The following is a 22,691-nucleotide window of genomic DNA, read 5'->3' on the forward strand; positions in this document are numbered from 1 at the left end:
CAGGATGAGCAGGTGGGGAGGGAGTGGGAATTAGGGGAAACTTCATTGAGGCAAAAATATTCACCACTGAGATACAAGTTGTTCAAATATTGTGAGCTTTTGCAGGCAGAAACTCCGCTTGATTGATCTGTATATGCCCAGCCCCTGGCACAAAGTAGCTGCTTGATGAATGTGGACTGAATTGAAATGAGACCACACACCCCAGCCTGCGAGTCTGTGATGCAGCAGCTCTTCTTTGTCATGATGCGTGTAATCCCACAAAAGTATGACTACTGCATACAGCAAAAATACAACACGGCAACCGACTGCAGCATACATATGGGTACCGTGTGAGGGCAAATGTCATGGATAAGTACAATCAGCTTATAAATGTCGGCCTTTAAAAAAAAAAAAAATCCCAGATACTCTTAGAAGTCTCTGTCCAACACAGACTGTACCGTTTCAAAGGACAAATTAGCAAAGATTGAACAGCAGAGGCCAAAAGTGCTGATTAACCGAAGCCGTTTCTTCCTCATCTCATTATTTTCCTAGCAGTGAGCCTTCAGCCAGCTTCAAACTGAGCTTTAATTTTAGACTTGTACATGGGAGGTGTGTAACCCCCTCTGCATGCAAATGTGGCTGCTGGATGCCCAACTACCTAACGGATATCAACAGACGTTGCCTGTGTAGCCTCACATACGTACAACGTGATGAATACAAAATTAGAAGGCCGCCGCTGGAAATTAATCCCTTGTCCATTGCATATTTTTTGTTCACCCTCAGAAAGATTTTTCACTTCTCAAGTGCCCACACTTGATAGAAGCTTGGGAGCTGCAGTTCTGTGGGTCATACCTGCAGACTTGAATATGATGCAACAGTGAGCCATTCTGCAGGGCCTTAAAGATGAAACATGAGATGCCGGATTTAAATGCCCAGGAAGAAATGACTGCAGAAGCCTCAAGATCCCCTCACATTGTGGTTTGGAGCTTCTCAACATACCAAGGGTTTGACTACACTGCAAATCAGTAGTTCTTAAACTTTACAATGCATCGGCATCACCTGGAGGGTTTATAAAATGTTGAGTTTCTGATTCAACCAGTATGTGGGGGAGGGAGGAGCCTATAACTTGCCTTTTTAACAATTTCCAGATGATGATGATGTTCTGGATCTGGGGACCACACTTTGAGAAGCAGGGATGTAATCAATCAAGCTGTCTTCAAATACTTGGACTAAAAGGGAATTGTGCAGGCATGCTCAGTCGCTCAGTCGTGTCTGACTCTTTGAAGCTCTATGGACTGTGGCCCACCAGGCTCCTCTCTCTCCGTGAAATTTCCTAGGCAAGAATACTGGAGTGGGTTGCCATTTCATCCTTCAGGGGATCTTCCTGACCCAGGGGTTAAAATCACATCTCCTGAAGCTCCTGCATTGGCAGGCGGATTCTTTACCAAACTAAGCCACCTGGGAAGCCCCAAAAGGGAATGGAAGGATTCACAAATATTGATAAAGATGTAAAGGTTAAATCATATGCCAAAAATCATAAGGTTTTTTAAGCAATTGTGTTGAGACTCAAACCTAGCACTTTTGACTAAAACCAGGGTGGGTGTCTGAAGCTAAATATTCATCTCAAAGGAGAAAATATAAAATATGACTGTCCTTAACTTCAGCCTCTTGATAGACTTCCAAACAAAGGAAATAAATGTAACTGAGCACCCACTATGGTCTTGTGTGTTAGGGGCTTATGAGGAGAGAAGAGAGATAGCCAAAAAACAGATACAACCCCTTTAACAGAGCTTACACCTGCCAGTGCAGGAGACTTAGACTCTGGTTTGATCCCTGGATCAGGAAGATCCCCTGGAGAAGGAAATGGCAGCTCACTCCGGTATTCTTGCCTGGAGAATCCCAAGGACAGAGGAGCCTGGAGGGCTACAGTCCATGGGGTCATAAAGAGTTGGACACAACTGAGTGATTGAGCATGCACACTTAGGAACAATTCATGAAACCATCAGAGCAGACCACAAGGATGTTTGCTAAGAGAAGCTTCATAGAGAATTTTCCAAATTCCATGAATCTCTCTTATGAAATTTTCAGGAAAGGTTTGAAAAGAAAAAAAAGAACAGTTTGTAAAAGATTTTATTCTACAATATCTAATCTAATTAAGTATGACAACATCACGCTAGAATCTTTAGTTTTAGGATTAAATAGGACTATGGTCAATCTATGGCCAACATAGGTAGCTGACAAGTACCCAGACTCAGAACAGGGCCATGAGAAAAGAATTCTCTAGCCTTGAAATCAGAGGCTTTTAACTGAAAACATTTAAACATAACCCTGGGCTCAAGGACAGTGGTCCCAGTAATAAATGTTTTATGTTAAAGAATTCCTTAGCAACCTTCTTAGCAGTATTTTATTGCCTGAAAATGTCAAAGCTGAAACATAATATTCAGAAGAAAGCACTGGCCAAGTAATGAAGCCTCTATCCCTCTTCCTTCCTGTAGGAAGAGGTGCTTAAGTTTAAGGATTGGCTTTCTATTCTTTAATATCCCGTGGCACAGCCTAATGCCTGGGTAGACACAAATATTCATCCCTGCTCTCTTGGCTTTTCATTGACATGAATAACAAGTATAACTTATTCATGTTTTCAGCCAATTAGTTTCCACCCACAGCAAGGGCCTCTGCTGGGTTAACCTCCATGTCATCCCTTTCAACAGCCTGACTCTCAAAGCTGCTGATGGAGACAAGCCCAACCTAACTATATTTAGTATTCCAGTCATTTCCTGATTAAGCCACATTCAAAAGCCACTGAAATAAATGTATATCTTTGAAAATGAGTTTCCTTAATTACCTCATTGAAATTTAATGAAACATCGCCATTTGTAAGATTATTCTCACTTTCCAACAGCCCACATCCATGAGATATACTAAGGGAGAACGTATAAAGATTAGCATGTGACAAGGGAAAAATGTTTTTCTGTACCATTAAAATATATATATTTAAGAATTCTTTGCCTTGTGAGCTCTCTCCTAAGCTACACCACTGTCTCTCTTGTGCACATTCTTGCATGTTTTTAATAAGGTCTCATCAATAAGCACTCTATGAAAAAATGTTTTGTTGAAGTTATGAAGAATATCTTGGCTGGATAAAAGTATTACATAAATATATCCCCTGGTGTGTATAAACCGCAGCACATGTAATTTAAATTTCTAATTAGGAACAACACCGATTTGACTGAAAAAGGAATGTAGTCACAAGCAAAAATTCAGAAAGAGATTACATTACAAACAGATAAAGCAGAATAGTAGACACAAAGTTTACTGTCCTATAAAAAGTTGGCTTGAGGTTTTCATAGTTCAAGAAAATCTTACCTTTGGGGGAAACTGAAACAACAAAAAAACCTTTTGGTTAATCAAACATAGTGGATAGGGTTTCCCTGGTGGCTCAGTGGTAAATAATCCACCTGCTAATGCGGAAGACACAGGTTTGATCCCTGGTCCAGGAAGATCCCACGTGCCTCGGAGCAACTAAGTCCATGAGCTGCAACTACTGAAGCCTGTGGATCCAGAGCCCAACGAGAGAAGCCCTGACAACAAGAAGCCCATGCATTGCAACTAGAGAAAAGGCCCGCACGACAACAAAGACCCAGCACGGCCAAAAAGAAATAAATAAAACTTTACAAAGGCACTGGATATTTAATTTCTAGATATGGTTTTCCATATTGGTTTTTAAAACATGGTTTTCGGCACAGGACTCAAGCATATGTTTTTAACCAATGTGAGTCAACTTATAGGGCACTTGGGTTTTCAAGAGTTCTTTTGTAAAGAGACCATATCCCTAAGTTTAAAAAAAAAAAAAATGACCAGATCAGGCTGAGTAAATTATCCTTGACCCCTAGCCTGTCACACCAGCCCTGACCCATATTCCACATCCATGGTGTGGAAGGACGAGTGAGTTCTCTTTAGTCTCAGAGTCTGAAGAGCCCAGGACTTTGTCTGCACACCCAAGAGGCTGACGTGAGGCTGGTTAGTTCTCTCATAGCTTCTGATGGCTCCAGTACTCTTGCCTGGAAAATCCCATGGACGGAGGAGCCTGGTAGGCTGCAGTCCATGAGGTCGCTAAGAGTCGGGCACGACTGAGTGACTTCACTTTCACTTTTAACTTTCATGCATTGGAGAAGGAAATGGCAACCCACTCCGGTGCTCTTGCCTGGAGACTCCCAGGAACAGAGGAGCCTGGTAGGAGGCCGTCTATGGGGTCGCACAGAGTCGGACATGACTGAAGCGACTTAGCAGTAGCAGCAGTAGCAGCAGCAGCTTCTGATGGAGGGCTGAACAGATGTCCAGAAGGCTGGCTACATAGACACCCAGAGAGAAAAGATAAGAGACCATCAGGACACCAGGGCCTTTGTTCATAACACACCTTTATGGAAAATAGAAAGAGGGACACACACACGTATCTCCATCCAGGATCCTCATGTAGACCCACGAGAGGTGGGTAAACTGAAGCAAATCAGAAAAAAGTGCCCCTTCTGTCAGGCAGAGGTAATCCCACCTGATTAGGGCACATGATTTGGTATGTACTCCAGCTTCAAATTACTATCTTATCCAGATAATCATATAGCAGAAAGCTGAAATATATGATGCTTCTTCACTTAAAACACACATAATATTATAGAGACTCACCGTCTTTAAGAGACCAAAAACCAGTGATGGAAGTAGAGATGAGGGCCAATTGGTAAGAATACTTGCAAATGTTTTAAGTTGCTTCCTCAGGAAAAACTATAAGAAACTCACATTTTCAGAATACAGAGATGTCAGATCTGGGATGTGACTGGAGCCTACATGTAAGCAAATCTTTGCCTAACAGGCTATTACTATGTCATGGATGCTGGCAGAAGACAAGACTCCTGAGTCAGAGCTAAAGGACTCTAGTACTCACGGCACAGCATCAGCATCAGCATATTTATGTCTGGTCTCTCTCTTTTCAGGTTAACATGATGGATGTTGCACACACAAAGTGTTTGCATTGCAGCTGAGGAACACTGAATTGTGGAATCCACCATTTTTAAAGCAGGTAGTAAGCAAGCCTGGTCTTTTCTCTGGGGAGAATGTACCTCATTTCTCAAGGTTCCCAGGTACATAACAACCCTGAGAGATAGTCCAGCTTAAAGAGTAGTCTGGTATGCAATCCTGGCACCTAGCAAGACATCTAGTATGCAAGAAACCCAAGGAGGACTATCTTTTCCAACAATGACTTAGTGATAATAAATGGCATCTGCATAAAAAACCCTTATCAGATTGTTATATACTTTCTATGATTATTATTATCATCACCATCATCATTATCATTAGACTAAGATCTCATTATGTCTCCCTAATCAGGTCTAAAGCATTGCTCATCTGGGTCATCTATAACCCGGTCATCTATAACTCCTATAAAGGAGAAAACGAGAGATGCAAGATATAAGGTGTTTATATCTAAATATCTGCATAGAATATTTAAAAATGAAATTCATCCTGATTTTGAAATAAATTATACTCATATAAGAAAAAGGAGAAAATTATCTTTAAGACATTTAAAAGTCACTCATAACCCTACTCTTCAGAGATCTCAATGACAGTTTTATTTGGGTGAATTTCAGTTTAATCTATATTCTTTACATATTACACAGATGTAGTCATATCTTAAGTCCAATTTTATATGTTGCTTTCACTTGTAAGTGTTTTTTCCAATTATGCACATAAGAAGCTTAATATTAAATGGTTACATAATATTTCACAACATCAATGCATCATTGATATAACCACTCACTTAACCATTTCAGTTATTTCAGCTGTTCACTATTATAATCCTGCAGGATGTACAAAGCATAAAACAAAGATTGCACAGAACATCTTCCAGAAGAAAACCCTTAATAGTTCTCTAAAATCAATACTCTGAACAGTAATGTGGACTACATTTAAATTTTTCTTCCTTAGATACCCCATTTGCATTTTCCAAAGTTCCTGCAATAGTTTGATCACATGATTGATTTCTGCTCATATGCTTGACTCTCCTCAATGCCTAAACCAGACAATATGCTGGCCTACCTACCCATTCATTCTCACCACCTCCTTACTGAAAGCACTCCTGTATTATTCAGGTTAACAATGTGCCCAGTAAAGACTACAGTCTCCAACCTTCTTTATAGTCAAACATGATGTGTGCTTGTTTAGAGATAAACAAACTGAGATATAAGGGGAAGCCATTGAGAAGGATCGCAGAAGGCAATGGCACCCCACTCCAGTACTCTTGCCTGGAAACCCCCATGGATGGAGGAGCCTGGTGGGCTGCAGTCCATGGGGTCGCTAAGAGTCGGTCACGACTGAGCGACTTCACTTTCACTTTTCACTTTCACGCATTGGAGAAGGAAATGGCAATCCACTCCAGTGTTCTTGCCTGGAGAATCCCAGGGATGGGGGAGCCTGGTGGGCTGCCGTCTAAGGGGTCACACAGTGTAGGACATGACTGAGACGACTTAGCAGCAGCAGCAGCATTGAGAAGGATTTCTAGGAAAGCTCCATTAAATGAAGACAGACAGATGGACAGGAAAGGTATTTTGTTGCCTTCCCTCCTTCCTGGATGGTTGAAGTGGTAGCTGGTACTCAAGCAACCATCTTGGTCAGTGAGGCAACTTGGATATAGATGACATGCCTCAGAAATAGCAGAGCAGAAAGAAGTAATCTGGTGCCCTGTAACTGTAAAACCACCACACTAGTGGTAATCTATTGCCAAATTGCCTGGCTTTGAACCCTAATTCTGTTACTTCCTAGCTATAACTTTGAGCAAATTGCCTAGTTTTTCTATTATTTCACCTGTAACATGGGGATAACAAATATCCATCTCTTAGAGTATAAAGTGTTTAGAATAAAGCTAGGAAATAACAAAAGTTCCATTAAGGTTGCCTGTTATTTGTACTACTATCAGGCCTAGACTACTCACCTTCAGAATTATTTTACAAGAGAGAAACAAAGCCATCAATGCTTAAGACACCTATTTAGAGATATCTATCTTATGTAATTACAATAATTATATATAAGACATTATTTTTCTCACCTTCAGTTGGCAGTAGAAATTGAAAGGCATAATGGCTCTAAGACTTCCTACTTGGCATAAAAAGTGAAAAAGCACAACCTACACTTTAAAGAGTTCCTTACATCAACAGCTTGTTTATTTCTGAGGTTCTGAATTGCAAGGGATTTTTCCTTTCTATATTAATTTAGTAATGTTTAGTTTTTTGTTCTGGGGTCAAGGTTGGGGAGGGGGGGTGGTGGTCTTTTTTTCTGGCTGTACCACATAGCTTGTGGGATCTGAGTTCCAGGATCAGGAACTGAACCTGGGACACAGCAGTGAAAGTGCTCAGTCCTAACCACTGGACTGTCAGGGAATTCCTGATGTAGTTTAGATTTTTATAACAAGTAGATATAACTTCACTTTTCCAGCCATGAAAAAAATATTCCAAGGATTTTAAATGAGAAAATATTTAAAGATTTCTTAAAGCAGGGGTTCAAATTTTCTTACAAGCCTAGGTAGCCCAGGATTTTTGCTTTCACTGGTTCCCTAGTAAAACAAACACTGGGCAATACTAGCCTGTGAGTTTTAAAGATGGCAAATGTCTTCAGCTTTTGTCAGTTCAGTTCAGTTGCTCAGTCGTGTCCAGCTCTTTGCAACCGCATGGACTGCAGCACACCAGGCCTCCCCGTCCATCAACAACTCCTGGAGTTTATTCAGACTCATGTCCATTGAGTTGGTGATGCCATTCAACCATCTCATCCTCTGTCATCCCCTCTCCTCCTGCCTTCAGTCTTGCTCAGCATCAGGGTCTTTTCAAATGAGTCAGGTCTTCACATCAGGTGGCCAAAGTATTAAGAGTTTCAGGTTCAGCATCAGTCCTTGCAATGAATATTCAGGACTGATTTCCTTTAGGATGGACTGGTTGGATCTCCTTGCAGTCCAAGGGACTCTCAAGAGTCTTCTCCAACACCACAGTTCAAAAGATCATTTCTTTGGATCTCAGCTTTCTTTATAGTCCAACTCTCACATCCATACCTGACCACTGGAAAAACCATAGCCTTGATTAGATGGACCTTTGTTGGCAAACTAATGTCTCTGCCTTATAATATGCTGTCTAGGTCGGTCATAACTTGTCTTCCAAGGAGCAAGCGTATTTTAATTTCATGGCTGCAGTCACCATCTGCAGTGATTTTGGAGCCCTCCCAAAATAAGTCTGTCACTGTTTCCACTGTTCCCCATCTATTTGCCATGAAGTGACAGGACCAGATGCCATGATCTTAGCTTTCTGAATATTGAGCTTTAAGCCAACTTTTTCACTCTCCTCTTTCACTTTCATCAAGAGGTTCTTGATGTTCTTCTTCACTTCCTGCCATAAGGGTGATGTCATCTGCATATCTGAGGTTATTGATATTTCTCCCAGAAATCTTGATTCCAGCTTGTGCTTCCTCCAGCCCAGCATTTCTCATGATGCAGTCTGCATAGAAGTTAAATAAGCAGGGTGACAATAGACAGCCTTGACATACTCCTTTCCTGATTTGAAACCAGTCTGTTGTTCCATTTCCAGTTCTAACTGTTGATTCTTGACCTGCATACAGATTTCTCAAGAGGCAGATCAGGTGGTCTGGTATTTCCATCTCTTTCAGAATTTTCCACAGTTTGTTGTGGTCCACACAGTCAAAAGCTTTGACATAGTCAATAAAGCAGAAATAGATGTTTTTCTGGAACTCTCTTGCTTTTTCTATGATCCAGCGGATGTTGGCAATTTGATCTCTGGTTCCTCTGCCTTTTCTAAATCCAGCTTGAACATCTGGAAGTTCATGGTTCATGTACTGTTGAAGCCTGGCTTTGAGAATTTTGAGCTTTACTAGCGTGTGAGATGAGTGCAATTGTGCGGTAGTTTGAGCATTCCCTGGCATTGCCCTTCTTTGGGATTGGAATGAAAACTGACCTTTTCCAGTCCTGTGGCCACTGCTGAGTTTTCCAAATTTGCTGGCATATTGAGTGCAGCACTTTCACAGCATCATCTCTCAGGATTTTAAATAGCTCAACTGGAATTCCACCACCTCCACTACCTTTGTTCATAGTGATGTTTTCTAAGGCCCACTTGACTTCGCATTTCAGGATGTTTGGTTCTAGGTGAGTGATCACATCATCACGATTATCTGGGTCATGAAGATTTTTTTTTGTATAGTTCTGTGTATTCTTGCCACTTCTTCTTAATATATTCTGCATCTGTTAGGTTCATACCATTTCTGTCCTTTATTATGCCCATCTTTGCATCAAATGTTCCCTTGACATCTCTAATTTTCTTGAAGAGATCTCTAGTCTTTCCTATTCTGTTGTTTTCCTCTATTTCTTTGCACTGATTGCTAAGGAAGGCTTTCTTATCTCTCCTTGCTAGTCTTTGGAACTCTGCATTCAAATGGGTATATCTTTCCTTTTCTTGTTTGCCTTTCACTTCTCTTCTTTTCACAGCTATTTGTAAGGAGTCCTAAGACAGCCATTTTGCCTTTTTGCATTTCTTTTCCTTGGGGATAGTCTTGATCCCTGCCTCTTGTACAATGTCACGAACCTCCATCCATAGTTCTTCAGGCAGTCTGTCTATGAGATCTAATCCCTTGAATCTATTGGTCACTTTCACTGTATAATCATAAGAGATTTTATTTAGGTCATACCTGAATGGTCAGTTTTTGTTCCAGACTTTAATAAATTGCCTTTTAAGTGTTTATGGGGGGTGGGGGGCAGGGATGGTTACCAACATTACAGAACAAAAGAACTATCATTGGCTGATTCTCTGATATAGAACAGACCCTTCAAATACAGTCTTCTCCCTTTGATTTTTTTTTTCCTGTTAAGCTTTTGTTTCAGATTCAAATGCATTCTGAATAGATGCAATTAACCTTAACAATATGTATAACCTTACAACACTCTGCTGACTTTGAAGTAAGTAACCTTACTGTGTAATTGAACTAAGTTTCTTTTTTTTTCTCCTCATTTCTGCTATGCTTCTACTGATTATTACAGGTATTATGTGTGTGCAGGCTTTCATCATACTGCTGATTTATTGTTCCACTGTTTCAGCTGTCAAAAGACTTTCTGAGACATTCCCACTCATTTTTGATATTATATTTGAACAAAAATGATTGCTCCCCAAGACCTGGCAGAATGCAAATACATATCATACTGAGGAGTGGAGTCTAGTGCAGAAAAGTTGGAAATTCATCCTAAATCAGACCATAATTCCTCCCCTCCTGTATAAACAGGAAGGTAAATTTGACCTAATCAAACCAAAGTGTCTTTTCTTTCCATCCACTCAAATAATTTCATCTGCCATGCACAGAACAAAGCTTTGCTTTTCACTCTGTGGATGATAACCCACTAGTGGACCATGAAATCAATTTAATGGGTTTATTTTTAATGAATTAGAATAGAAAATGTCAAAGTACATCACATGTAGTAAGGGTAAGAATTATTTTCTGAAATTTTTTTTCAATTATCTACAAACTCACATATCCCATACACGTACTAGGTCATGAATGTCAAATGCATTGCTAACCTTAGGCTATGGTCAGAAGTCTGAAAGCTTGCTGGCAGGGAGCATGTAGTTTAGGTTGCTCAGAAACTGTGACCGTGAGAAAACTGTTCTAATGCAAGCCAACCAAGCTGCCGGGAGGAATGCAGAAGAGAGCAGAGCATCCCCACAGCAAGTTTCCTCTACCTCTCTATGCACGTCATGTGAAAGCTGGAAATAAATGTCAACTGCTGATTCTATGTAGTACCACTCTCTTTAGCCTATAGAAATTCTATTTTCTTATGTGAATAGAGGACCATTGATAGGAAATTCATGAGTTGCACGGTCATTCCCTGCTTCAGCTCCATCACATTCAGGATCCAGACTCTGGTAGACAGATTCAGGTTTGACTGCTGGTTCTGTGACTTAAAAAGCCATGAGACCTTAGGAAATCATATACTCTCTCAAGATTCAGTTTCTTCAACTAAAATGGGGCAGAGTGTTCATTGTGAAGAGAAAAATGAATTATATGACGTGTGTGGCACAGCATTACAAGTTTGAGACATCAGAGTTCGAGCTCTCGATTGTTATTTTGGTTCTCAGTCCCTCAGAGTACCCAATTTAACTATTCTAGATCACAATTAATTTCCTTTCCACTACCACAGTGTTGCGATGCTTTGTCACATTTCTCCTGTCTAAAATCAGTCAAATAGCAGAGCTCAACTGATTAGTTTCGTAGTAGAATCCGGTCATCATTGAGACACCTACCCAGCTCATTGAGTTGTATAATTATCATTGAGTTAAATACTATCTGTTGTTTCACAGACTTTCTGAATGCTTATGAGCCCTGCCTGGAGACTGAGTTAAATAGTACCCTAATGAATAGCTACCCTTACTGAGCCATCAAGAAGATTACTCATTAGAATCAATCATAGATTTTCTCTTCCTATGTACCATTATCTCAGAGCACTAAAAGGAACTCTGGCATTATTCGGTCCTCCATCTCCAGGGAAAAGTAACAGCCTGATGCTTCCATGCCATTTAACATCTACAGGCTAACAGCCTGATGCTCTCATGCCATTTAACATCTACAGGCAAAAGCGTATTTTCTCACAGTCATAACAGGAGACAGAAGAGAAATCTGGGCCATTCACAGTGAGGAAATAGTAAAAGCAGTTCCTACAGGTGTCATAAGTTTGTAAAAACTTGCATTTCATTTAAGACTATTTTATGTGACTAGTTTGGAGTCAAATGAGCTGAATCAAGAATGACTCAAGTTTTTTTCATGGTCTGTTTTAGGCGTAAATTATGTATCAGGATTAAGAGTATACTCAACAATGATGAAATAGTGATGTTTATAAAAATGGGACCGATGCTCTAACTTAATGACTATGCTATCATCTAGCCCATCTTATATTTCACCTTACATTTACAAACTGTTTAATATTAATAGAACACCATGTTCTCTAAGAGAGAAAAATCAGGAATTGGTCATTAATCAGTGGGCTTACCAAGCCATTCTTTATTCTCCCTTCACTCTCCCTTGAGATTTTGTGGATGAAGAAGAAAAGAAGTATTAATTACTGGGGTTACTTTCATCCCTGGAGCACAAGAAGCTGGAGAAAGCATTGAGGTTGGAGTAAGAAACTAGAGAATGTCCCCTGAGCCCCAAAGAAGGAAATAAAGGAAAGGAGAGGTTTCCCACAGAACCCAGGGCACCTCCACAGCCACGGTGTCTCAGCTGCTATGGTTGGGAGCAGGATGGATCTTAAAGGCTGAGTCTTAAAGGTTTGGGTCCTCCAAGGGGCAGACATCACGACGAGGTTAGACAAACAAGAGGTCTGCTGAGAGGAAGACGTGTGAAGGATAAAGGGAGCAAGCAGGAGTAGGCAGGGAAAGCCTTCAGAACGTGAGCAGGTCTGACTCCTGTGAAAGGAGAGAGGGAAGGAGGATAGTAGGAAGAGCCTTGGACAGGTATACAGTTCTGAGAAAATCTGGGTAGGTCCATGGCTGCCCCATAGAGAAGTCCCACACTGGGATGCTCAGCCCGCTGGTGGCAAGAGGGCAGAATAAATGTGCTCTCAGAGCAAAGGGTACAGTGGAGTCAAAGAATGGCCGCTAGAGCTGTCAGTTGGCTATGCTCCCCGCTTTAAGTTGTCTTGAAGATCTGAATAGCAGGCTTCCCTGGCTGCCACAGAGGCTATTTAAACAATGCTGGTATAATGAGGTTTAAGTATTCGATCACTGTCCCCGGTTCCTGGCTCAGAGCTCCTTAAAATCCTTGGAATTCTAAGTTAGAAGGGTATCAATCATATGTTAAAGTAATGATTCCTGGTGGGGGCCCTAGATAGCTTCAGGATTGGAGATGTTTTCCATTAAAACAACCACCACCACAACAACACCCTGTGATTAGAGGGTTAGAACTTTGAGGTCTACTTCTTCCCCAGCTCTGAGGAGGGGAGAAGGGCTGGAGATCGAGTTCAGTCACCAATGGCCAATAGTTTAATCCGTTATGCTTATATGATTAAAGCCTTAATAAACATCCTCATTTCAAGTTAGTGAACACATCTAGGTGCTAGGAGGGTGACCCCCCGAGAAAGGGTGTGCAACGCCCATCCCCATGTCTTCCATTTGGGAGTTCCAGTGCTGTATCCCTTATAATAAAGCTGTAATTGTAAGCACAGAAGTTTCCATGAGTGCTGGGAGTCATTCTAGTGAACTGTTAAACCTGGGCATAGGGGAGGTCATGGGAAACAGCCAAATTTGTAGTCAGAAATGTGGGCAGCCTGCAGTCCCCCTTACTGGCTTGCTCCTAAAGTGGGGGCACATTTGTGGGACTGAGCCCTTAACTTGTGGAATGAATGAATGAATGAAGTCGCTCAGTCGTGTCCGACTCTTTGCGACCCCATGGACTGTAGCCTATCAGGCTCCTCAGTCCATGGGATTTTCCAGGCAAGAGTGCTGGAGTGGATTGCCATTCGGGGTCTATATCAACTCTGGGTACTGTCAGAACTGAATCAGAAATAATCAGTGTTAGAACATATTCGTCAGAAACAAAACAAAAAACACAACTCCTAATTTATCTGGTAGATTATAGCTCAAACATTCTCTCTTTTCCTGGAAGTAATTCTCCTACTCCCAGGGCTAGCTCAGGCTAGCTATGCTCTGCTTCACGGAGCATATAAAGAGTTACTCATGTAGTTCTCTGATAACTGTCTGCCCCATTAATTAGACCATAAGCTTCATAAGGGCTTGTCTTTCTGTTGAGTAGGTATTTGTTCCTATATTTTTAATTAAACATCCAGAGCTAGAGACCCTCTCTTACTGCAAGGTTGTTGTGAAGAATCAAAGAGTTAATATTTGTAATGCACTTTAACATACATACGTTAAATGCACAAGTATTTGCCATTATTTTTGCTAATCTTTGTTTCTACAGTTTTCACTATAAAATTGGCCACAAATAAGGTAAACTGAGTTTGTATACAAATTAGGTTCAAGTTAACTGTATAGTAAAATTCCACGTGATGGGTTCATTTTCAGAATATCGTTTTAGCATCAAGCTAAAGGACCACTTCTATAGATGGTTTTAGACCAGTATGTGAACCTTGCCTGTATGATCGTCATAGGCAAAGAGCCTTGTGGGTAAAATGCCCTTCCAGAAAAACCCATGTCTTAGTCTTATATTTATCTAGAGTTTGGGGGAAGGGTAAAGGATCACTTTGATTAGAAGTTTGCGCTATTTACTTGGCTTCACCACACACACACAACTGGTTGTGGATCATAGTTCTCCAACCAGGGATCAAACCCGTGCCCCTGATAGTGGAAGCACAGAGTCATAACCACAGGACCGCTAGGGAAGTCCCCAGTTTTTCCTCTTTAAGTCTGTATGAATAGCTGACAACATTTAAGGCCAAGATAAAATCACCAACTGAAAATAATTAGGAAAGCTAATATTTATTACTAAACACTTGTAATTACTTAAATCCAAATAGAGTCGAGGGCTCAGCTTTGCCTTAGAGTCTATTAGAGGACCTCAGGAATCTAACAATGTCCCTTACAGTCTCTTCATATGTAAGTCAGTGTTTTAAACCAGTATGCTTTTACAAGGCATAAACACTCTGGGGTGACAGCAGAGTACCTGGTCAATAAGACATTTCTGAAATGAATTCAAGGATATCAGCACCCAACATGTACTGGATATTTGCCTTCTAACAGGCATGAAATTGTTTTATGCATACATGTATTCACACATACAGACACACACAGACCCTGAGAGGCTGGTATTACCCCACTTCACGTAATGAAGACACTAAGAGAGAAAATAGCTAAAACCTTGTTGAAGTGCAGAGAGTAAGGAATGGCAGGATCAGAACTTGAAGCCAAGTTCTTTAATTGGCATCAAAGCTCCTGCTCCTCTGCCCAGATTGGGGCTTCCTTAGTGAATAAGTGGAAGGATGCATATAAAACAAGGTCAAAGTTCAATGCTTTATCATATAAATAAGTTCACATTGAAAGAGAACAAGTGAGGTTTCACTATTAAACACTCAACTCTATCCTTCCTTTTTCTTAATTTCCCATCAGAAAAGGCTTCTAATTTCTTCCCAAGAAAATAAATCTTAATGGCTTTTTGTCAGTTTTATTGAGCTGTTATTAGTATCTGCTCTTCAACCAGTTTCCCTAGTTTCCTACTTCCATTAAATGAGACAAGCAAGTATAAACAGCAGATACAAGTGACTAATGGAGATGTAAGAAGAGTTCAGAGTGGTCAAAGCAGGATCTTACATGTTAGATACTTAAGAGGAAATGTATCTTATAATGTCCTGCTTATTGTAGCTGGTTCACATGGAAATGATGAGCTCTGTGAAGTACAACTGAACCCACCCGTGTACTCTCTAATGTCTACTGGCAAATTAGAAACTACAAAATAGTCTGCAGTGAGGTCTTCAGATACTGAGGTCTGGAAAATTAATTAGAAAACTACCTCTTTCTGAATAATTCAGTCCAGCAAGATTCTGAAGGTAATTTACTGGTACAATTAATTTACAAATAAGAAAACAGATAGATGCCACTGCCAATGTTTATGTGATGTTATGAGCTTGCAATTAAATAATTAGGTCTAAGTAGATGCTGTATAATAGAAAAAAGGCATAGAGTGTATTTATTATCAACATACATCCATGACCTCTGTTTTATCAAATGCTACAGCTTATAGAGCTGGAAGTTACCCAAAATTAATGGACTTCCATTATGACGAGATAACCTTCTTTTTTTTTCTTTGCCACTATGCTCAGTTTATGGAACCTTATTTACCCAGCAGGGATGAACTCCAGGCCCAGGGAGTGAGAGCACCGAGTCCTAACCACTGGACTGAGGTGTGGGGTGGGACAGTGTAGGGGGACAGGTGCGGGAGGATCTGTGAGGAATTCCCCCACCCCCAGCTACTCTGAATTGGAGACAAATGCAGCAATTGCTAATTGAAATCACCCAGATCATCCACCCCATCTAAGGGCAACTCAAAGTTCAGTTCAGTTCAGTTGCTGAGTCATGTCCAACTCTTTGCGACCCCATGGACTACAGGATGCCAGGCCTCCCTGTCCATCACCAACTCCTGGAGTTTATTCAAACTCATGTCCATTGAGTCAGTGATGCCATCCAACCATCTCATCCTCTGTCATTCCCTTCTCCTCCTGCCCTCAATCTTTCCCAGCATCAGGGTCTTTTTAAATGAGTCACCTCTTCGCATCAGGTGGCCAAAGTATTGAAGCTTCAACATCAGTGCTTCCAATGAATATTCAAGACTGATTTCCTTTAGGATGGACAGGTTGGATCTCCTTGCAGTCCCAAGGGACTCTAAAGAGTCTTCTCCAACACCACAGTTCAAAAGCATCAATTTTTCGGTGCTCAGCTTTCTTTATAGTCCAGCTCTAACACCCATACATGACTACTGGAAAAACCATAATAGCCTTGACTAGATGGACCTTTGTTGGCAAAGTAATGTCTCTGTTTTTTAATATGCTGTCTAGGTTGGTCATAACTTTTCTTCCAAGGAGCAAGCATATTTTAATCTCATGGCTGCAGTCACCATCTGCAGTGATTTTGTCTGTCACTGTTTCCCCATCTATTTGCCATGAAGTGATGGGACTGGATGCCATGATCTTAGTTTTCTGAATGTTGAGTCTTAAGCCAACTTTTTCACTCTCCTCTTTCACTTTCATCAAGAGGCTCTTTAGTTCCTCTTCACTTTCTGCCATAAGGGTGGTGTCATCTGCATATCTAAGGTTATTGACATTTCTTCCGGCAATCTTGTTTCCAGCTTGTGCTTCCTCCAGCCCAGCGTTTCTCATGATGTACTCTGCACAGAAGTTAAATAAGCAGAGTGACAATATACAGCCTTGACGTACTCCTTTTCCTATTTGGAACCAGTCTATTGTTCCATGTCCAGTTCTAACTGTTGCTTCCTGACCTGCATACAGATTTCTCAAGAGACAGGTCAGGTGGTCTGGTATTCCCATCTCTTTCAGAATTTTCCACAGTTTCTTGTGATCCACACAGTCAAAGGCTTTGGCATAGTTAATAAAGCAGAAATAGATGTTTTTCTGGAACTCTCTTGCTTTTTAGATGATCCAGTGGATGTTGCCAATTTGATCTCTGATTCCTCTGCCTTTTCTAAAAGGAGTTTGAACATCTGGAAGTTCATGGTTCATGTACTCTTGAAGCCTGGCTTGGAGAATTCTGAGTATTACTTTACTAGCGTGTGAGATGAGTGCAACTGTGCAGTAGTTTGAGCATTCTTTGGCATTACTTTTCTTTGAGACTGCAATGAAAACTGACCTTTTCCAGTCCTGTGGCAACTGCTGAGTTTTCCAAACTTGCTGGCATATTGAGTGTAGCACTTTCACAACATCATGTTTTAGGATTGGAAATAGCTCAACTGGAATTCCATCACCTCCTCTAGCTTTATTCGTAGTGATGCTTCCTAAGGCCCACTTGACTTCACATTCCAATCTAAGTTGAATAATATTAAAAGCCAGGTACTTATGAATTCTTTCAAAAGTTAAGGGATGAAATAAAATCTGTTTATTGGTCATACGTTTATATATTGTTCCTGAGCAACCAACATTTGCCTTTCATGTAACTAGAAGTTGATGAAAAGGAAGAACTGAAAATGAAACTACCTATCAATAGAAAGTTCCAGTTCACAGAGGCAGCACTTCAAAAGCAGTAATATCTTTACAAACCCTGCTGCTGCTGCTGCTAAGTTACTTCAGTTGTGTCCGACTCTGTGTGACCTCATAGACGGCCTCCTACCAGGCTCCCCCGTCCCTGGGATTCTCCAGGCAAGAACACTGGAGTGGGTTGCCATTTCCTTCTCCAATGCATGAAAGTGAAAAGTGAAAGTGAAGTTGCTCAGTCGTGTCTGACTCTTAGCGACCTCATGGACTGCAGCCTACCAGGCTCCTCCGTCCATGGGATTTTCCAGGCAAGAGTACTGGAGTGGGGTGCCATTGTACTGTCGGCTTAATAAAGTAGCTTATCCATTGGTAGGAAAGAAAGCGTCACTGACACTTTACATAATAAATGTTTCCAGGATAGTAACTATAGTCCCTAAACCAAGGACCAGGAATAAGTGCTACCTACCTGTTGATAAATGTAGAGCACTTCTCAACACGGGAGACAAGAAACACTGCAGGGCTTCCCTGGTGGTCCAGTGGTTACTAATCTGCCTTGCAATGCAAGGGACACGAGTTCAATCCCTGGTCCAGGATGATCCCACATGCCACAGAGCAACGAAGCTCGTACTCCACAACTACTGAGCCCACACTCTAGAGCCCATAAGCTGCAACGACTGAAATCCCCACACCTAGAACCTGTGCTGCACAGCAAGAGAAGCCCACTCATGGCAACAAGAGAGACCATGTGCAGCAACAAAGACCCACCACAGTCCAAAAAATTAATAATAATAAAAACTCTTAAACACTGCAGCCACTCATATCCTCTCTGACTCAGTCCTCTGATGTTAAGACGCCACAATTTTGTTGTTGGGCTGCAAACTCCTAGAGGCAATATTTGCATCTTCTACCCCTTAACACATTCCCTCTTCACCCGTACCCTGGCAGCTGATGTGAAGATACCATTTACGGCATCGATTTTTTTTTAAAGAAAGGAAATTTTTAAATATTTTCATATTATTTAAGGGCTTCCCTGATGGCTCAGTTGGTAAACAATCTGTCTGCAATGCAGGGGCCCTGGGTTCGATTCCAGAGTTGGGAAGATACCCTGGCAAAGAGAATGACAACCCACTCCGGTATTCTGGTCTAGAGAATCCCCATGGACAGAGGAATCTGGCAGGCTATATAGTCCATGGGGTCGCAAAGAATCGGACACGACTGGGCGACTAACACGCAAGAGCATGAGTTCTGGAGATACCCGGAAAATTCGCAAGAAGCCTAAGCAGTCACTACACACGCATGTCTTTCAGTCCTGGAGCCGGTCACAAGAATCAGGAAAGGAAAAGGGGCTTCGATGTTCAGTAAAGGGCCCCGGACTGGCACTCTCAATTTATACTGTAATTCACCGGTTGTTAACCCTGATTGGGCCCGTGTGTCTCAGACTCCACAGATCAGGGAAGAACCTGCGGGTCTGCTCTCGGAAGACCTGCTGGGCCGCCGCCGCACCGGACAGGTGGTTAAATACTTACAACCTCGGGCCCGCGTGCTCCGTGCTCTCCCGCGAAGGCCTCTCGGGAGCCGCCTCCAAACCCTGCCTGGGCGCCTGCGGTGAGCCCAGCTCCCCGCGCCAGGCAGGAGGGTCCCGGGTCGGGCGGGAGGCGGCGGGGGCTCCGAATCCGGAGCCCTGCACCCTGGTGCCGGTATACATGGTTCAGAGCCCGCGGAGCCCCTGCCGACGCCGCTCAAGACGGATGCGGGCGGCGCTGGGATGCGTGGCGGGTCTCGAGACTGCGACTCCGAAGAGCCGCGTCAGCGGTTTTAACAGCTGAGTTTCGGTTTCTCGCTCCCAGCAGCGGACAGCACCGCCCCCCAGGACTTCCCCTACCTCGCTCCTCTGTAGCGCCCTCTGACCTGATCGCAGGAGTCCACCGCCCCGCCCAACCAAGGATGTGGATCGAACCTGGCCGGCTCCAGGTGAGTCGGTTTGAGGACGTCACAACCACCTTAAATAGTGATTAAAAGCTGTCTATGATCAGCGACGAACACCTCGTGTAAGCAGGAGTAGCCACTAGGTAACTGAAATTCCTGAAAGACGCCTTAGGGCCTGTTTAACTCTTCACCCTAATATGAGGTTCCTGCAGAGTATTTGAGACTGTGAACAATGTATTAAGCTTCAGATGCCAGAGATTAGGTCAATAGTTAAAATCATCTGGACACAATCTGGCCTTCCACCAGTAAAAGCTGCTGTTTGGCTTTTACCGAGTACGAGTACCCTCAAGATACAGGAAATCGAAAGTGAAATCAAAAGCAGAAGTGGGGAGAAGCAAGCCAAGGAGAAAGCAGAGATGACTCCACGGCTAAGTGACTGATCGGACAGTCAAGTTTTGATGAAATACCTGCTCTGTGCAAGACATTGGGCAATAATTCAACCATGGTGTGGGAATAGTTTAAAATACAGATTTGCAAGATTCTGTGGGTCTGGGGACTAGTGCCCCCATCCATATGGTTCTGAAGTGTGCTGGGTTGATCACCATTGTCCTAAAGTTGGCTGTACAACCATGAAAGAAGTCTCTTCCTTCACCTAACCTATACCCTAAGACAGCAGTCCCCAGCAGTTCTGGCACCAGGGACTGATTTCCTGGAAGAATGATTGTTGGAGAGGGATGGTTTTAGGATAACTCAAGCACATCCATTACATTTATCATGCCCTTCATTTCTGTTATTACTACATCAGCTCCACCTCAGATCCCAGAGGTTGGGGACTCAACCTCTGTGGATGTTCAGGAAAACTAGGGCTTAACCCCTCTGAATAATTCAAAGGGACATTTGGGAACGTGCCACAAAAGTCAAGAAGTTCACCAGGAAGAAGGAGGCTTGTGGCTTAAACTGACACTGTGTGTACCTAACTCCAGGCGGGACAGGATGGTGGAGCACCGCAGCCTGTAGTCAGGGAGACACCAAGGAGCTCAGTTGTTTTGTTTGTCTTACTGGTACGTGGCTCAGTCTGTAATGAATGTGCCTGCAGAGGCAGGAGACTGCCTGCAATACAGGAGACTAGGGTTGGATCCCTGGTTCGGGAAGATCCCCTGGAGAAGGAAATGGCAACCCCCTCCAGTATACTTGCCTGCAGAATCCCATGGACAGAGGAGCCTGGCGGGCTACGGTTGCAAAAGAGGGTTGCGAAAGGGTTGCAAAAGAGTTGAATACAACTTAGCAACTAAACCACACACTAGTACTGAGAAAAGAAAGATGAATACATGTTTGATAGCTAGTGGAAGAATTGAATGAAGGGCAGGCAGTGGGTGGAATGGGACAGGAGAGAAGGTAGTGGCAAGGTGCTTGTCAGGAAAGGAAGCCAAGGCTTCTGGGCCACCCTGCAGCGTTAGAGGTCTGTCAAGTAGACCTGGGTCCTCAAACTTCAGAGAGCATCAGAACCACCTGGAGGGTGTGTTGAAACAGACTCCTGGCCCCTAATCCTTGTGTCTGAGATTCAGTAGGTCTGGAGTGGGACCCTGTGCAGTATTTTGAGGATCTGTAAAAAATCCACATGAGTGGTTCTCAAATGGAGTTGATTTTGCCTCCTGCAGACATTTGGCAATGCCTAGAGGTAATTATTGTGGAGCCTGGAAGTTGCTGGAGGTGGGACTCCTGGCATCTAGTGGAGGCCAAGGAAGCTGCTAAACACCCTACAGTGCACAGGACCGGCTTCCCCACACAGAAAATCATCCTGCCCCAAACATCACTAGATCAAGTTAAAAGCTTTTGAACAGCAAAGGAAACCATAAACAAGATGAAAAGACAACCTTCAGAATGGGAGAAAATAATTGCAAATGAAGCAACCGGCAATGGATTAATCTCCAAAATATGCAAGCAGCTCAGGCAGCTCAATATCAGAAAAACAACCCAATCAATAAATGGACTGAAGACCTAAACAGGCATTTCTCCGAAGAAGACACACAGCCAGCCAACAAACACATGAAAAGATGCTCAACATCACTCATTATTAGAGAAATGCAAGGCAAAACTACAATATGGTATCATCTCACAGTGGTCAGAGTGGCCCTCATCAAAAAATCTAGAGACAAATACTGGAGAGGATGTGGAGAAAAGACAACCCTCTTGCACTATTAGTGGGAATGTAAACTGATCCAGCCACTTTGGAGAACAGTATGGAGATTTCTTTAAAAACTAGGACTACAACTACCATATGACCCAGAAATCCCACTACTGGGCATATAACCTGAGAAAACCACAATTCTTAAAGACACATATACCCCAATGTGCGTTGCAGCACTATTTACAATAGCCAGGACACGGAAGCCACCTCAGTGTCTATCGACGGATGAATGGATAAAGAAGTGGTGGTACATCTATACAAAGATATATTACTCAGCTATAAAAATGAACAAATTTGAGTCAGTTCTAGTGAGTCGGATTAACCTAGAGCCTGTTCTACAGAATGAAGTCAGAAAGAGAAAAATATCATATATTAAGGCATACACATGGAATTTAGAGAAACAGTACTGATGAATCTATTTGTAGGGCAGCAATACAGATGCAGGCATAAAGAACAGATTTGTGGACATAACGAGGGAAGGAGAGGGTGGGATGAATTGAGAGAGTAGCATTGAAATATATACATTAGTATATGTGAAATGATAGCCAGTGGGAACTCGCTGTAAAACACAGGGAGCTCAACCCAGCGCTCTGTGACAACCTAAAGGGGTAGGATGGCATGGAGGTGGGAAGGAGATTCAGGAGGGAGAGGATGTATGGATACCTATGGCTGGTTCATGTTGACATATGGCAGAAACCAGCACAACATTGTAAAGCAACTATCCTCCAATTAAAAATTAATAAATTAGGAAAAGGAAAGAACAACCCACACCTGTATTCTTGTCTGGGAAATCCCGTGGGCAGAGGAGCCTGATGGGCTACAGTTCATGGGGTCCCAAGAGTTAGAGCCGATTTACTGACTAAGCAA

At 42.4% G+C, this 22,691-nt stretch overlaps 1 protein-coding gene across 3 annotated transcripts in view; it reads right to left on the minus strand.

Annotated features, from left to right (window-relative positions):
* EPSTI1 (epithelial stromal interaction 1) overlaps nucleotides 1-19,501 on the minus strand; it is a 100,480-nt gene extending 80,979 nt beyond the window's left edge. For all 3 annotated transcript variants that reach the window (XM_068984436.1, XM_068984438.1, XM_068984437.1), the window contains exon 1: nucleotides 19,237-19,501. In XM_068984436.1, coding sequence (XP_068840537.1) covers nucleotides 19,237-19,415 — 179 coding nt within the window. In that variant the 5' untranslated portion in view covers nucleotides 19,416-19,501. The remainder of the gene's footprint in view (nucleotides 1-19,236) is intronic.
* Between the last annotated feature and the right edge of the window lie 3,190 nt (nucleotides 19,502-22,691).

Source organism: Capricornis sumatraensis, chromosome 12 (assembly GCF_032405125.1).
Source record: "Capricornis sumatraensis isolate serow.1 chromosome 12, serow.2, whole genome shotgun sequence".
Classification (NCBI taxonomy): domain Eukaryota; kingdom Metazoa; phylum Chordata; class Mammalia; order Artiodactyla; family Bovidae; genus Capricornis; species Capricornis sumatraensis.